Source organism: Mesoplodon bidens (assembly GCF_964165515.1).
Source record: "Mesoplodon bidens genome assembly, chromosome: 10".
Lineage (NCBI taxonomy): Eukaryota > Metazoa > Chordata > Mammalia > Artiodactyla > Ziphiidae > Mesoplodon > Mesoplodon bidens.
The window spans coordinates 103,565,703-103,581,319 of record NC_138172.1 but is presented as its reverse complement, the minus strand read 5'-3'; the positions used below and the strand labels follow the sequence as shown (position 1 = coordinate 103,581,319).

The 15,617-nt window shown below is 44.0% G+C and overlaps 1 protein-coding gene across 5 annotated transcripts in view; it reads left to right on the top strand.

Annotated features, from left to right (window-relative positions):
* RIPK1 (receptor interacting serine/threonine kinase 1) overlaps positions 1-4,707 on the top strand; it is a 44,557-nt gene extending 39,850 nt beyond the window's left edge. For 4 of the 5 annotated variants that reach the window (XM_081245524.1, XM_081245521.1, XM_081245523.1 and 1 more), the window contains exons 9-11: positions 240-812; positions 2,029-2,181; positions 4,050-4,707. In XM_081245524.1, coding sequence (XP_081101650.1) covers positions 240-812; positions 2,029-2,181; positions 4,050-4,336 — 1,013 coding nt within the window. In that variant the 3' untranslated portion in view covers positions 4,337-4,707. The remainder of the gene's footprint in view (positions 1-239; positions 813-2,028; positions 2,182-4,049) is intronic. The other variant, XM_081245525.1, reaches the window with a different exon arrangement.
* Positions 4,708-15,617: the final 10,910 nt, after the last annotated feature.

The window sequence follows — 15,617 nt, the reverse complement described above, 5'->3', positions numbered from 1 at the left end:
CTACAGCACCCACCTTTCTGCTGCTTGGTTATAACTTCTCTCGTGCTCTCACACTGCCAGGCAGGGACGACTACTTATTACCTATGTAACTCACAGGAGGAAAACCACCTGGTGAACGCTTTTTATTTGTTCTCAGAGTTCTCAGTGTTACTCCAAGGTACAGATTCATGGTTGTGCTCAGGTTTTTACTTTTTAATGTTTCATGAAACAATTTCCGACGCTGATTCATTTCTTTTAAGCCACAGAACAGCCCAGTTCGCTGCACAGTTCACGGGGGTTCGGGTTGGGTCCTGTGGAGGACTCCTGGTTTGCTCCCGCCCCAGAGCAGCAGCAGCAGCAGCAGGAGGACCTCCGACTGCACAGTAAACTCCAGGAGGAGGCCAACTACCATCTTTATGGCAGCCGCATGGACAAGCATACAGAAGAGCAGCCCAGACGGAATGTGGCTGACAGGAGACAGGAAGAGAGGAGACGGAGGGTCTCCCATGACCCTTTTGCACAGCAGAGACTTTATGAGAATGGTCAGAACCCAGGGCTAAAAGGCCTTGCTTATTCCGGTGCAACCAATCATGGTAATGCAGTACAGCAACCAACAGGGCTAACCAGCCAACCCCAGTTACTATACTGGAGAAATGGATTGTGTACATCACTTGGTTTTGGAGCAAGACCAGTAGATCTGAGAACCGCAGGTCCAGGGGTTTGGTATGGGCCAAATCCAGGCCACATGCCAAGCCTGTATAAAACTCCAGTGCCTGAGACCAACCTACTGGGAAACACACCCACCATTCCACTCAGCTCCTTGCCATCAAGAGGTAAACAGGCCCTTCAGTCACACTGTTCTATTTTTTAACTTTTCCTGAAAATAAAGCAGCCATTAGCTCTGTTGTAGACTATAAGTGAACAAAGGACAAGCTGTTTGGAGGCTTCAGCCACCAGACACACCTTGCCTTCTCGGAATAAGTCTCCATCAGACCACCTGGCCTAGGCTCTTGGTTTGGGTAGAAGTCAGTGCAGCTGCCCACAAGTGTCGGGCCACAGGTCTTTGCGTCTAGTAGGCATCTTCCACTCTAACCCAAATCTCAGTAGCTCCACTATGTCCAATCTCTGATGTAAGTGAAGGTATCTGCTTGTATTCTTTCGCTTGCTTGCTGTTTTCTGAAGGTAAGAAAGAAATCTTGGATATTTTCATTTTTTATCTCATACAGGCCAGAGACTACCCCTGGTGATGAAAACAACGTTGTTGGGCAACCGTCACCACCACCCACCCCCAGAACTCTTTCTTCTTCCCCAACTGAAACTGTACCCAGCAGACAATAACTCTCCATTCTCCTTCCTCCCAGACCCTGGCAGTCAACCTTCTACTTTCTGTCTCTATGAATTTGATGACTTTAGGGACCTCATATAAGTGGAATCATATGGTATTTGTCCTTTTGTGACTGGGTTATTCACTGAGCACAATGTCCTCAAGGTCCACCCATGTTACAGCCTGTGTCAGAATCTCCTTTTTTAAGGCTGAATAGTATTCCATTGTATGGATGGACCACATTTTGTTTATCCATTCATCCGCTGTTGGACACTTGGGTGCCTTCCACTTTTTGGCTGTTATGAATAATGCTATAAACATGGGTGTATAAATATCTGATTGAGACCCTGCTTTCAGTTCTTTGGGGTATATACCTGGTAGAATTGCTGGATTGTATGGTAATTCTATTTTTAATTTTTTGAGGAACCACCATACTGGTTACCACAGTGGCTGTACCATTTTATATTTCCACCAGCGGTGCATAGGGGTTCCAATTGCTCCACAACTTTGCCAACACTTGTTATTTTCTGTACTTTTGATAGTTGCCATCCTAATGGATGTGAGGTGATTCAGCCACCTTTTAAAGAAGAAAATTTCAAAGGATGGCATAGGATAAATAATTTAACTTAAGCATTTGGAGTAAAGCCCTGCCCCTTTACCATGTAGTACTTTTTTCTGTTGCTTTCAGTCTAGACGTACTTACCTATGTGTTTCTCTCTAATCAGATGAGTCTTTAAAATATAGCATATACAACAGTTCTGGCATTCAGATTGGAAACAGTAATTATATGGAGATTGGCGGAATGAGTTCATTTGTACCGGACAGCACGCACATGAACTTGAAAGAAGACCCAGCTTCTGAGTACCAAGATATCTTTGGTAAGATGCCCTTGAAGGACCCATCTATCGTAACCTTGAACTGTCTTATCTAATGTTTCTCTGATTATTCTCCGTGAAAGTGCCCTGTCTTTCCTCTCTAAAATAGCTCTGTAATTTCCATGTAATTGCTTTGTAACTTATTTATGTTTACTGTGGAGATAATTAGAATATCTAATTCATGGATTTGCTGTGGAAGTTAAACGAGTCGATATGAATAAAGAGCTTAGTACACTGCCTGGCACATAGTAAGATATACAAGTGTTAAACACACCATCGTCATCATCGCATCGGTATTAGTACCTGGACCTAGCAGCAGCAGCTCCCTCAGGTCCTCATCCAAGGGGATTCTGTAAAAGATAGAAGACTCTGCCCTCAACTGCACATGCATAATAAAAATAAGAGGGCTTTCTCTTATGGGGTTCCACTATGCAGCCTCATAACATTAATCCCCAAACACAACCTGGGAAAAGCAGTCACGAGGCCAAAGCAATGTGATTTAAGAACCAGCTTTCTAATTAACCCTAGGATGGGCAGTTTTTTTTAATCAAGGGCCAGGTAGTAAATGTTCTAGGCTTCACTGGTCCTGAGGTCTCTGTTGCAGCTACTCAGCTAACACTGTAGCACAGTAGCAGCCACAGACAGTATGTACACGAATGGGCGTCGCTGTGTTCTAATAAAACTTGGTTTACAAAAACAAGCAGCGGGCTGGATTTGGCCCATGGGCCATAGTTTGACAATCCCCGGTCTAACCCATTTGAAGGCTAGTCTTTAAAATACTAGAGCGGAAGTTCCTAATTTTGGGGGTGACAAGGGTACCTTTGAGAATCTGATGGAACCCAGGTTCCCTCTCCTGGCGAAGCGTTGACAGAATGTTGGACGCCTGACGTGCAGTGGTGATGGCAGAGGCTGCGCTGTGGGGAGTTGGGGGAAAATGAGGTGCCTTTTTTCTCATATTCAGCTTACTGAGGTCCGACGAGGATCAAGAAATTGGGTTTGTTTGTGGTGTCTCGGTGGTTTTATACTTTTACTTTGCTTCACTTTATTATTTTTACGAAGGCCTGAGAGGAAGGAACAAGTAGAAAGAGAGAGGTTACGGCTGTAGGAGGAAAGGGAACAGCACTTGGGGCGGGGAGGGATAAGTCCAAAAATACCTCATCCATTAAAAGACAAGGGAAGGCACTGTAATCAAACCAGTTCACAGCCAGTGGTCTCAGTTTCCTTGATTAAGTAAGAGGAAAGCAAACTGCTGGGTGAAGGGTATCCTGAGTTGAATGACCTTAACTCTGGCCAGATATAAGTGGAAAATGCCCAAAAGGAACAAAAATGGTGTCTTCCCCCTTTACATCAGGAATGTGTGATATAAACAAGGGCTGTGGCTCAGGTTGTACAGAACAGCCTAGAAACCAGAGGAGGGGTTTTGCTCTCTAAGCCTCGGGCTGTGCCTCAGACCTGCACCTCCTGGGTGGGGGAAGAGGTTCCTCCACATGGGCTGGCAGACAGGTGAAGTATCCACCGATGAGCCCACAACTATATAGCATGAAGAAGTTATCTTTTGGGCTTCCCTGGTGGCGCAGTGGTTGAGAGTCCGCCTGCCGACGCAGGGGACATGGGTTCGTGCCCTGGTCCGGGAAGATCCCACATGCCGCGGAGCGGCTGGGCCCGTGAGCCATGGCCACTGAGCCTGCGCGTCTGGAGCCTGTGCTCCGCAACGGGAGAGGCCACAACAGTAAGAGGCCCGCGTACCACAAAAAAAAAAAAAAAAAGATCTTTTTCACCGTGTCCTGGTACTCTTCACTTTATACAGGTCTTTGAAGCTAGACGTTCAAATGGCCATAGCTTGATGCCTTCTTCTCTTTTCTATTTGGCAGATAATACCACTAGTCTGACTGATAAACACCTGGACCCAGTCAGAGAAAATCTGGGCAAGCAGTGGAAAAACTTTGCCCGTAAGCTGGGCTTCTCTCAATCTCAGATTGATGAAATTGACCATGACTATGAGCGAGATGGACTAAAAGAAAAGGTTTACCAGATGCTCCAAAGGTGGCTGATGAGGGAAGGCAGCAGGGGGGCCACCGTGGGGAAGCTGGCCTGTGCGCTCTACCAGTGTTCCAGGATAGACCTGCTGAACTGCTTGATACGCATCAGCCAGAACTGAGCCCACAGGGGCTCCTGCAGCATGAGGCCCCCCCTCACTTGGTGAGCGACCCCCCGCAAGCCTGCTGCCGCAGAAGGCTCAGAAGTCTGTCCTCACTGATGTGGGTTCTGTGTGTAAAAGTCATTTCCTGCCTTTCATAGCTGGAGGATGGGAAAAGAAATCTACAGCAAACAACCCATTACACAGGAAGACCTATTCATGGCCAAGGTCCAATCAAAGAAGAAGCCCAATAGCGTTTTGAAAGGGAGAGAGATTTAAGGGAGATCATCTTCTTTCAGATTATTCCATAACCTCCAGTGACGCTGTTCATTCAGTTTCTTGAAGTTTTGCTTGAGCAAGGAAAAATAAAAATCAAGAGAATATAAACTAAATCAGCTTTCTAATTCTGCACTGTCTTCTCTACAGAGGCTCCTGTTATAACCGAAGCTGTAAAATGCTGTATTCTCGCCAAATGGGATTTTTTTTGTATCACAACCACAGTTCATTCCAAAATTATAAGGTCTCTTAACTTCAGGGTCAAATTCCGTATCAGTCGCTACAGGCTTCAGGAGTTACATGCCATCTTCACTCTGTAAATTAACGGAAGCGATTTTAAGGAGTACAGACAAGGGGGGGGAATAGAGAACAAAAATAGCAGACTCTCCCAGGCTGTCATTGCACAGAATTGCTACTAATTCTGACGAGTACAAAGGTTCTTTCCTAGCATTCTGACACTTCAGGAACTTTTCCAACCTGCGTGCCCTGAAGAGGGAGCAGGTGTGCCGGGGGTATTGATCGCTTCACCCCTGGCCACGACTGGAGCCTCAGGGCAGATCAGTGTTGAGCAGCTTCCTCAGTTCACCCCAGGGTACTATAGAAATAATTTCATTGTTTTCTGTGAGCTAGGCTGTAAAAGGACAGGTTCCGAGTCTGCTAGTTGTGCCTGTAGCACTGAACCTTTCAAAGCCCACCTGAAACCAAGGAGTGAAGGCACTCGAGGGCTAGGAGACGGACGTGACCAGGCCACCCTCTGCCCGCCCTTTGCTCGGCAGAGCAGGTGTGCCATTGTGCTCAGCCCTCCCGGGAGGGAGGCACACAGTGCGGTAAGGTCACCTGGCTGCCAGAACACATCCTGGTGTTTGGTGGGTTCATAACAGTACTGTTGGTCCTGATTCTAAGTCTTCTCCAGTCCCAGCAGACACACACACACACACACACACAACCACTGAAGTGGTGCTGTAAAGCAACATTTCTTAACCTTGGCACTGTTCGCATCTCGAGCCAAGCAGCTCTTTGTCGTGGAGGGCTGTCCCGGGCAGCGTAGGGCAGTGGGAGGCGACCCTGGCCTCTCCCTGTGAGATGCCACCAGTGCTCTCCCCCACCTCCTCCCAGCCCTCGTTGTGACAAACAGCAGTGTCTCTGGACATTTCCACATGTTCCCTGGAGGGGCAAAACTGCCCTAGTTGAGGACAGCACTGCTATAAAGTAGTGAACCTGTTTTCCTACCCACACATATCCAGGCTCACTACTTCGTTGCCACACAGCATTGGATCACATAGCCCAAAAGGAAAACTGGAGGGGCAAATAGTCCCAGGCTTGCTGGAGGGGACTGAATGATTTCTTTTCTAAATGCATCCCTTGTGCCTCTCTTCTCAATTCCAAAGAGGTTGCATGATCAATGTTCAGAGGCAAAAAGCAGAAGATATCTTTAATGGACTTTTTAAAATAAAATTTTGTACCTCAAATATAAGCCATGTGTTTGTATAAATGAAACAGTTTGAGATTCTCCACTGTGACTTTACCACATGGGTTGGCATTTCCTTTTCACCCCTGCTGTGGGCAGGAGAGGGGAAGCTGCTGATAGAAGAGGAGCTTCTTGACGTTGCATTTTGACTTTCAAGATGAAAACCCACTGATCCGAGAGCCTGCGGCACTGCCGTCCTTCACACCCGGCTCAGAGGCCTTCCTTCAGCCTCCACTCTCTAAAAGCTGGGCTGAAAAGGGCCACATTTATATCTGAGGAGTTCAATACAAGGCCCAAGCACCACAAAAACACTAGTCTTGGGCAGAAACCAATTAAATGAGACGACACAGACTACAACATGAGAATAAGACTATCCATCTTGGCTCCGAAAAGGTATTCAGACCCTAAGGCTGATACTGCTAAATAAGACCCACTTCCAGGTCACACATCCTGCTCAGAAGAGTCGCCACTTGATGCTATGGTCATGATCTTTGCTTTGGGTCCATAATATGAAGTTAGATCTTCAGCAACAAGGAGTTATTTCTCACAACACATTTAAAATAGTATCTTGATGTACATTTTAATGTGTGTTTATTTTTTAAGTTCTTCTAATTACAGTAATCATGTAAATAAAAATAGGTCTTTGTATGGTCAAGGTTTTAGGAGCATCTAATTACAAGGAAATCACTGAAGGATTAGTTCTATGGAATAATCCAGGTACAGGGTTCTGAAATCAAGCAGGCTTAAATTCCCCTCTGCTGCTCTGGCTGTGTACGTGGGGCCTGCTTCCTAACTTCTCTTAGCCTCAGTTTCCTCATCTATAAATAGGGCAATAGTATATAAGGTTGATGTGAGGATTAAAATAAGATAATGCATCACAAGGTGCCTGGCACAAAAATAGTTATTTTTTAAATTAATTTTTATTGGAGTATAGTTGATTTACAATGTTGTATTAGTTTCAGGTGTACAGCAAAGTGAATCAGTTATACATATACATTCATCCACTCTTTTTAAGATTCTTTTCCCATAGGCCATTACAGAGTATTGAGTAGAGTTCCCTGTGCTATACAGTAGGTCCTTATTAGTTATCTATTTTATATATAGTAGTGTGTATATGTCAATCCCAATCTCCCGATTTATCCTTCCCCCCGTTTTCCCCCGGTAACCATAAGATTGTTTTCTACATCTGTGACTCTAACAAATAGTAGTTATTTTTTAAACTGCACAGTAGTGTTTACACAGAGCTACTTCTCAAGTGTGTACTTAAAAATTGTTACACCAATAGGCTAAACCCTCAGCACTACCATTTTTGTTGACCAGTAGGATAACTGGTGTTAAAATTGTACAATTATTTTTAACCCTGATCATCTCTGACAAGAGATCCCAATGAACATTTCAGGAAAACATAAGGAAATGTTGACCCCACCCAAGATTCTGAAAGTCAAACAATAGTAGCTGGAATATTACATATTTCTCTTTCTTTCTATGCAGGAAATTGATGTGATCACTTTATGTTGAAAGAACATAAATATCTTAGCATAACCCATATTTAAGCCAAACCTGCCTTTACTGCTCAAGAAACCCCAATGGGCCAGTGAGGACACTGCAGGTAACAGAACTTTCCATGGCTGTAACACGTAGAAGCACTGTGCCTACAGGACTATTACAGTGGAAGGGTCTCTGGGAGGGGAAATAACGTAACGTGCAAGGAAGCGGTTGGAATCTCCAATTCAAGCCAAGGCTAAGCAGCAGCCACGAATGTGCCAGGTATTTTCAGTTCAGGTACGGCAGGAGAGCAGCCAGAATTAAAGGGTAGTTGTTTTTTTCCCTATTGAATCTTCGATTGCAGATAATGTTTATAACCTTTAAAGCTTGAATTGGTCTGAAGAAGAAAAAAAATTCAATAGTGGTAAAATACACATAAAATTCCCCATCTTTAAGTGCACAGCCTGTAACCTGCTGAGATCCCGGGCCTGATGCTCTGCTCATCGAGGCCCCCTCCAGCGGCCCCCTCCAGCCGCGCGGGTCCTGAGGGAGTGGGAGGGAGGGAAGGGGGAGCACAAGTAAAGGCCGGACCTCCGACCCGGCACCCCTGGGGGCGGCTGGGGGAGGGGAGGAGTTCCTACACCCAGCGGGACCCACCAACGGCGACGAAGAGGGAGACATGGGGGAGATGATGGAGGGACACGAAGGAACGGGAGGGAATGCAGCCAGAGCTTTCCCTGTCCACTTAGGCCCCGGGGAGCCTGTTGGGCTCCCGGGCCTAATCCTCTGCCTCTGCCTTGGGAGCCTCCCTCCTGCCCCGCAGAGCCCAGGCCCCGCCCCTACCGCCTCCCCCCACGGCCCCCACCCCCACCCCCACCCCTCTACACTTGGAGACCCCATCCAACGTGCTGGGCCTAAACCCCACCCACACACCCTCACCCAGGGCCTTACCTCCAAACCCCAGAACTCCGCCCTCCAGAGGCCCTCCCTTCCACGTGCTGCCTCTCCCCTTCTGCAGGTCCTAAGCAGAAGCCCCGCCCCACACTTGAACGTCACCCCGCCTAGGCGCCGCCCCACGCTCAAATGGCACCACCCCCACACCCGCCTAGGTCCCGCCCCACCCTAAACCCCGTCCCTGCCTAAGTTCCACCCCACCGCCTAAACTCCACCCCCACAGCCAAAGCTTTTTTTTTTTCCTTTTCTTTTTTCCTCTTTTCGATTGGAGTTCGGTTTTACCTTGTTGATTCATTGTTGTTAATTCTTTTATATTTTTATTTTTCCTAATACTTTTATTTTTCTAATTTTATTTTATTGTTTATACTTCATTATTGTTCTCTCCTTTTGGCTTGTTCCCCACCCCCCATTTTTTTTCTTTTTTCTGTTGTGGTTTTATTTTACTTTGTTGTGGTTGTTTCAATTATAGTTTTATTTTTCCTAATATATATATTTTTAAAATTTATTTATTTTTATTTTTGGATGCACTGGGTCTTTGTTGCTGCGCACGGGCTTTCTCTAGTTGTGGCAAGTGGGGGCTACTCTTCATTGCGGTGTGTGGGCCTCTCATTGCGGTGGTTCTCGTTGCAGAGCACGGGCTCTAGGCACGCGGGCTTCAGTACTTGTGCCTTGCGGGCTCTAGAGAACAGGCTCAGTAGTTGTGGCACATGGTCTCAGTAGTTGTGGCTCATGGGCTCTAGAGCACAGGCTCAGTAGTTGTGTCTTACAGGCTTAGCTGCTCCACGGCATGTGGGATCTTCCCAGACCAGGGCTCAAACCCACGTCCCCTGCATTGGCAGGTGGATTCTTAACCACTGTGCCACCAGGGAAGCCCCCCTAATATATTTTTTTATCTTTCTAATTTTATTTTGTTTTTTATTCTTTGACATTGTACTGCTCCTTTTTTCTTTCTATCTTTTTTTTTTTTTTTAACTGCACCATGAAGCTTGCAGGATCTTGATTCCCAGGCTGGAGGTTGGGCCCAAGCTCCTATGGTGGGAGCTCCAAGTCCAAACCGCTGGACTAACAGAGAACCTCAGGCCCCAGGGAATATTAATCAGAGTGAGGCCTGCCGGAGGTCCTCATCTCAGCACCAAGACCCAGCTCTATCCAACTGCCGGCAAACTCCAGTGCTGGACCTCTCAGGCCAAACAACCAGTAAGACTGGAATACAGCACCACCCATCAAAAAAAAAAAAAAAAAAAAAAAGAAACGACAAAAAAATACGTTACACACAAAGGAGCAAGGTAAAATCTTACAAGACCAAATAAATGAAGATGAAATAGGCAACCTACCTGAAAAAGAATTCAGAGTAATGATAGTAAAGATGATCCAAAATCTCAGAAACAGAATGCAGAAAATACAAGAAACATTTAACAAAGATCTAGAAGAACTAAAAAGCAAACAAACAGTGATGAACAACACAAAAACTGAAATTAAAAATACTCTAGAAGGAATCAATAGCAGAATAACTGAGGCAGAAGAACAGATAAGTGAGCTGGAAGATAAAATGGTAGAAATAACTGCCAGGGAGCAGAATAAAGAAAAAATAATGAAAAGAATTGAGGACAGTCTCAGAGACCTCTGGGAAAACATTAAACGCAACAACATTCGAATTATAGGGGTCCCAGAAGAAGAAGAGAAAAAGAAATGGTCTGAGAAAATATTTGAAGAGATTATAGTCGAAAACTTCCCTAACATGGGAAAGGAAATAGTCAATCAAGTCCAGGAAGCACAGACAGTCCCATACAGGATAAACCCAAAGAGAAACATGCCTAGACACATATTAATCAAACTATCAAAATTAAAAACAAAGAAAAAATATTAAAAGCCACAAAGGAAAAGTAACAAATAACATACAAGAGAATCCCCATAAGGTTAACAGTTGATCTTTCAGCAGAAACTCTGCAAGCCAGAAGGGAGTAGCAGGACATATTTAAAGTGATGAAAGGGAAAAACCTACAACCAAGATTACTCTACCCAGCAAGGATCTCATTCAGATTTGACAGAAAAATTAAAACCTTGACAGACAAGCAAAAGTTAAGAGACTTCAGCACCACCAAACCAGCTTTACAACAAATGCTAAAGGAACTTCTCTAGGCAGGAAACACAAGAGAAGGAAAAGACCTACAATAACAAGCCCAAAACAATTAAGAAAATGGTAATAGGAGCATACCTATCGATAATTACCTTAAATGTAAATGGATTAAATGCTCCAACCAAAAGATATAGACTGGCTGAATGGATACAAAAACAAGACCTGTACATATGCTGTCTACAAGAGACCCACTTCAGACCTAGGAACACATACAGACTGAAAGTGAGGGGATGGAAAAAGATATTCCATGCAAAAATGAAAATCAAAAGAAAGCTGGAGTAGCAATTCTTATATTAGACAAAATAGACTTTAAAACAAAGGCTATTACAAGAGACAAAGAAGGACACTACATAATGATCAAGGGATCAATCCAAGAAGAAGATAAAACAATTGTAAATATTTATGCACTCAACATAGGAGCACCTCAATACATAAGGCAAATGGTAACAGCCATAAAAGGGGAAATCGACAGTAACACAATCATAGTAGGGGACTTTAACACCCCACTTTCACCAATGGACAGATCATCCAAAATGAAAATAAATAAGGAAACACAAGCTTTAAATGACACATTAAACAAGATGGACTTAATTGATATTTATAGGACATTCCATCCCAGAACAACAGAATACACTTTCTTCTCAAGTGCTCATGGAACATTCTCCAGGATAGACCATATCTTGTGTCCAAATCAAGCCTTGGTAAATTTAAGAAAATTGAAATCGTATCAAGTATCTTTTCTGACCACAACACTATGAGACTAGATATCAATTACAGGAAAAAATCTGTAAAAAAATACAAACACATGGAGGCTAAACAATATGCTACTAAATAGCCAAGAGATCGCTGAAGAAATCAGAGGAAATCAAAAAATACCTAGAAACAAATGACAATGAAAACACGACAAACCAAAACCTATGGGATGCAGCAAAAGCAGTTCTAAGAGGGAAGTTTATAGCAATACAATCCTGCCTCAAGAAACAAGAAAAATCTCAAATAAACACCCTAACCTTAGACGTAAGGCAACTAGAGAAAGAAGAACAACCCCCCCCCAAAGTTAGCAGAAGAAAGGAAATCATAAAGATCAGATCAGAAATAAATGAAAAAGAAATGAAGGAAACAATAGCAAATATCAATAAAACTACAAGCTGGTTCTTTGAGAAGATAAACAAAAGTGATAAACCATTAGCCAGACACATCAAGAAAAAAAGGGAGAAGACTCAAATCAACAGAATTAGAAATGAAAAAGGAGAAGTAACAACTGACACTGCAGAAATACAAAGGATCATGAGAGATTACTACAAGCAACTCTATGCCAATAAAATGGACAACGTGGAAGAAATGGGCAAATTCTTAGAAAAGCACAACCTTCCAAGACTGAACCAGGAAGAAATAGAAAATATAAACAGACCAATCACAAGCACTGAAATTGAAACTGTGATCAAAAATCTTCTGACAAACAAAAGCCCAGGACCAGATGGCTCCACAGGTGAATTCTACCAAACATTTAGAGAAGAGCCAACACCTTCCCTTCTCAAAGTCTTCCAAAATATAGCAGAGGGAGGAAGACTCCCAAACTCATTCTACAAGGCCACCATCACCCTGACACCAAAACCAGGCAAAGATGTCACAAAAAGAGAAAATTACAGGCCAATATCTCTGATGAACATAGATGCAAAAATCCTCAACAAAATACTAGCAAGCAGAATCCAACAGCACATTAAAAGGATCATACACCATGATCAAGTGGGATTTATCCCAGGAATGCAAGCATTCTTCAGTATACGCAAATCAATCAATGCGATACAGCAAAGTAACAAACTGAAGGATAAAAACCATATGATCATCTCAGTACATGCAGAAAAAGCTTTTGACAAAATTTAGTACCCATTTATGATAAAAACCCTGCAGCAAGTAGGCACAGAGGGAACTTACCTCAACATAATAAAGGCCATATATGACAAACGCACAGCCAACATCATTCTCAATGGTGAAAAACTGAAACCATTTCCTCAGAGATCAGGAACAAGACAAGGTTGCCCACTCTCACCACTATTATTTAACATAGTTTTGGAAGTTTTAGCCACAGCAATCAGAGAAGAAAAAGAAAAGGAATCCAAATCGGAAAAGAAGAAGTAAAACTTGTCACTCTTTGCAGATGACATGATACTATACATAGAGAATCCTAAAGATGCTACCAGAAAACTACTAGAGCTAGTCAATGAATTTGGTAGAGTAGCAGAATACAAAATTAATGCACAGAAATTTCTTGCATTCCTATACACTAATGATGAAAAATCTGAAAGAGAAATTAAGGAAACACTCCCATTTACCACTGCAACAAAAAGAATAAAATACCTAGGAATAAACCTACCTAAGGAGACAAAAGACCTGTATGCAGAAAACTATAAGACACTGATGAAAGAAATTAAAGATACCAACAGATGGAGAGATATACCATGTTCTTGGATTGGAAGAATCAACATTGTGAAAATAACTATACTACCCAAAGCAATCTATAGATTCAATGCAATCCCTATCAAACTAACAATGGCATTTTTCACAGAACTAGAACAAAAAATTGCACAATTTGTATGGAAACACGAAAGACCCCGAATAGCGAAAGCAATCTTGAGAAAGAAAAGCAAAGCTGGAGGAATCTGGCTCCCTGACTTCAGACTATACTACAAAACTACAGTAATCAAGACAGTATGGCACTGGCACAAAAGTAGAAATATAGATCAATGGACCAGGATAGAAAGCTCAGAGATAAACCCACACACATATGGTCACCTTATCTTTGATAAAAGAGGCAAGTGTATACAAGATAGAAAAGACAGCCTCTTCAATAAGTGGTGCTGGGAAAACTGGACAGCCACATGTAAAAGAATGAAATTAGAACACTCCCTAACACCATACACAAAAATAAACTCAAAATGGATTAATGACCTAAATGTAAGGCCAGACACTATAAAACTCTTAGAGGAAAACATGGGCAGGACACTCTATGACATAAATCACAGCAAGATCCTTTTTGACCCACCTCCTAGAGGAATGGAAATAAAAGCAAAAATAAACAAGTGGGACCTAATGAAACTCAAAAGCTTTTGCACAGCAAAGGAAACCATAAAAAATATGAAAAGACAACCCTCAGAATGGGAGAAAATATTTGCAAATGAAGCAACTGACAAAGGATTAATCTCCAAAATATACAAGCAGCTCATGCAGCTCAATATCAAAAAAACAAACCACCCAATCCAAAAATGGGCAGAAGACCTAAACAGACATTTCTCCAAAGAAGATATACAGATGGCCAACAGACACATGAAAGGATGCTCAACATCACTAATCATTAGAGAAATGCAAATCAAAACTACAATGAGGTATCACCTCACACCGGTCAGAATGGCCATCATCAAAAAATCTACAAACAATAAATGCTGGAGAGGGTCTGGAGAAAAGGGAACCCTCCTACACTGTTGGTGGGAGTGTAAATTGATACAGCCACTATGGAGAACAGTATGGAGGTTCCTTAAAAAACTAAAAATAGAACTACCACATGACCCAGCAATACCACTACTGGGCATATATCCAGAGAAAACCATAATTCAAAAAAGAGTCATGTACCACAATGTTCACTGCAGCTCTATTTACAATAGCCAGGACATGGAAGCAACCTAAGTGTCCATCAACAGATGAATGGATGAAGAAGATGTGGCACATACATACAATGGAATATTACTCAGCCATAAAAAGAAACGAAATTGAGTTATTTGTAGTGAGGTGGACGGATCTAGAGTCTGTCATGCAGAGTGAAGTAAGTCAGAAAAACAAATGCCGTATGCTAACGCATATACATGGAATCTAATAAAAAAAAAAAGGTTCTGATGAACCTAGGGGCAGGACGGGAATAAAGACGCAAACCTACTAGAGAATGGATTTGGGGATATGGGGAGGGGGAAGGATAGGCCGGGACAAAGTGAGAGAGTGGCATGGACATATATACACAACCAAACGTAAGGTAGATAGCTAGTGGGAAGCAGCCGCATAGCACAGGGAGATCAGCTCGTGCTTTGTGACCACCTAGAGGGGTGGGATAGGGAGGGAGACGCAAGAGGGAAGAGATATGGGGACATAAGTATAACAGATTCACCTTGTGATAAAGCAGAAACTCACACACCACTGTAAATCAATTAGACTCCAATAAAGATGTTAAAACAAAGGGTACAGCCTGTGGCGTTAAGGGCATTCACATCGTTGGGCTGTCATCAGCACCATCCTCTCCAGAACTCCTTTCTTCTTGCAAAACTGAGACTCTGACCCATTAGACACTAACTCCCCCTCCCCCCGCCCCTGATACCCACAATCCTACTTTCCTTCTCTGAACCTGAGGGCTGCAGGGGCCTCACATACCTGGACTCACACACTGTTGGTCCTTTTGTGACTGAGCATGATGCCCTCGAGGTTCCCCCGTGTGGTGCCGCGTGCAGGGACGTCCTCCCTCCTGGAGGCGGACAGTGTCCCCTTACACGGATACCCGTCTCACGTCTCCATCATCCACCAACCACCATCCACACCTGCGGCGCCTCCCCCTCGGCTCCCGTGAGTAACGCTGGGAAGCGGAGCGCAGGTACCCGAGGCCTTGCTTGTCTGCAGGATCGAACGGAAGCTCTAATTTTCGCGGCCCCCCCGCACCACTCTCCACGCCCTCGCCGACACTCATTAATTTCTGGGATTTCTGAGAACGGGGATCCTAGTGGGTGTGAGGCGTTGGGAAGAAAATAAACCAACCCCATCATCCCAGTGAGCAGCCAGGCCGGCGGCCCCGGGCCCACTCCTCCGTGAGGGCGAGACGCCGGTCACCGCTGAGCCAGAGCTGGCACCCAGGGAAGACGCTCTGTGCCGGCGCCTCCGGGGATCGCGAGCCCAGTTCCTGTCAGGGACCAGCGAGAAGCCAAGGGGTTCGGGCCATGAGTCCAGGC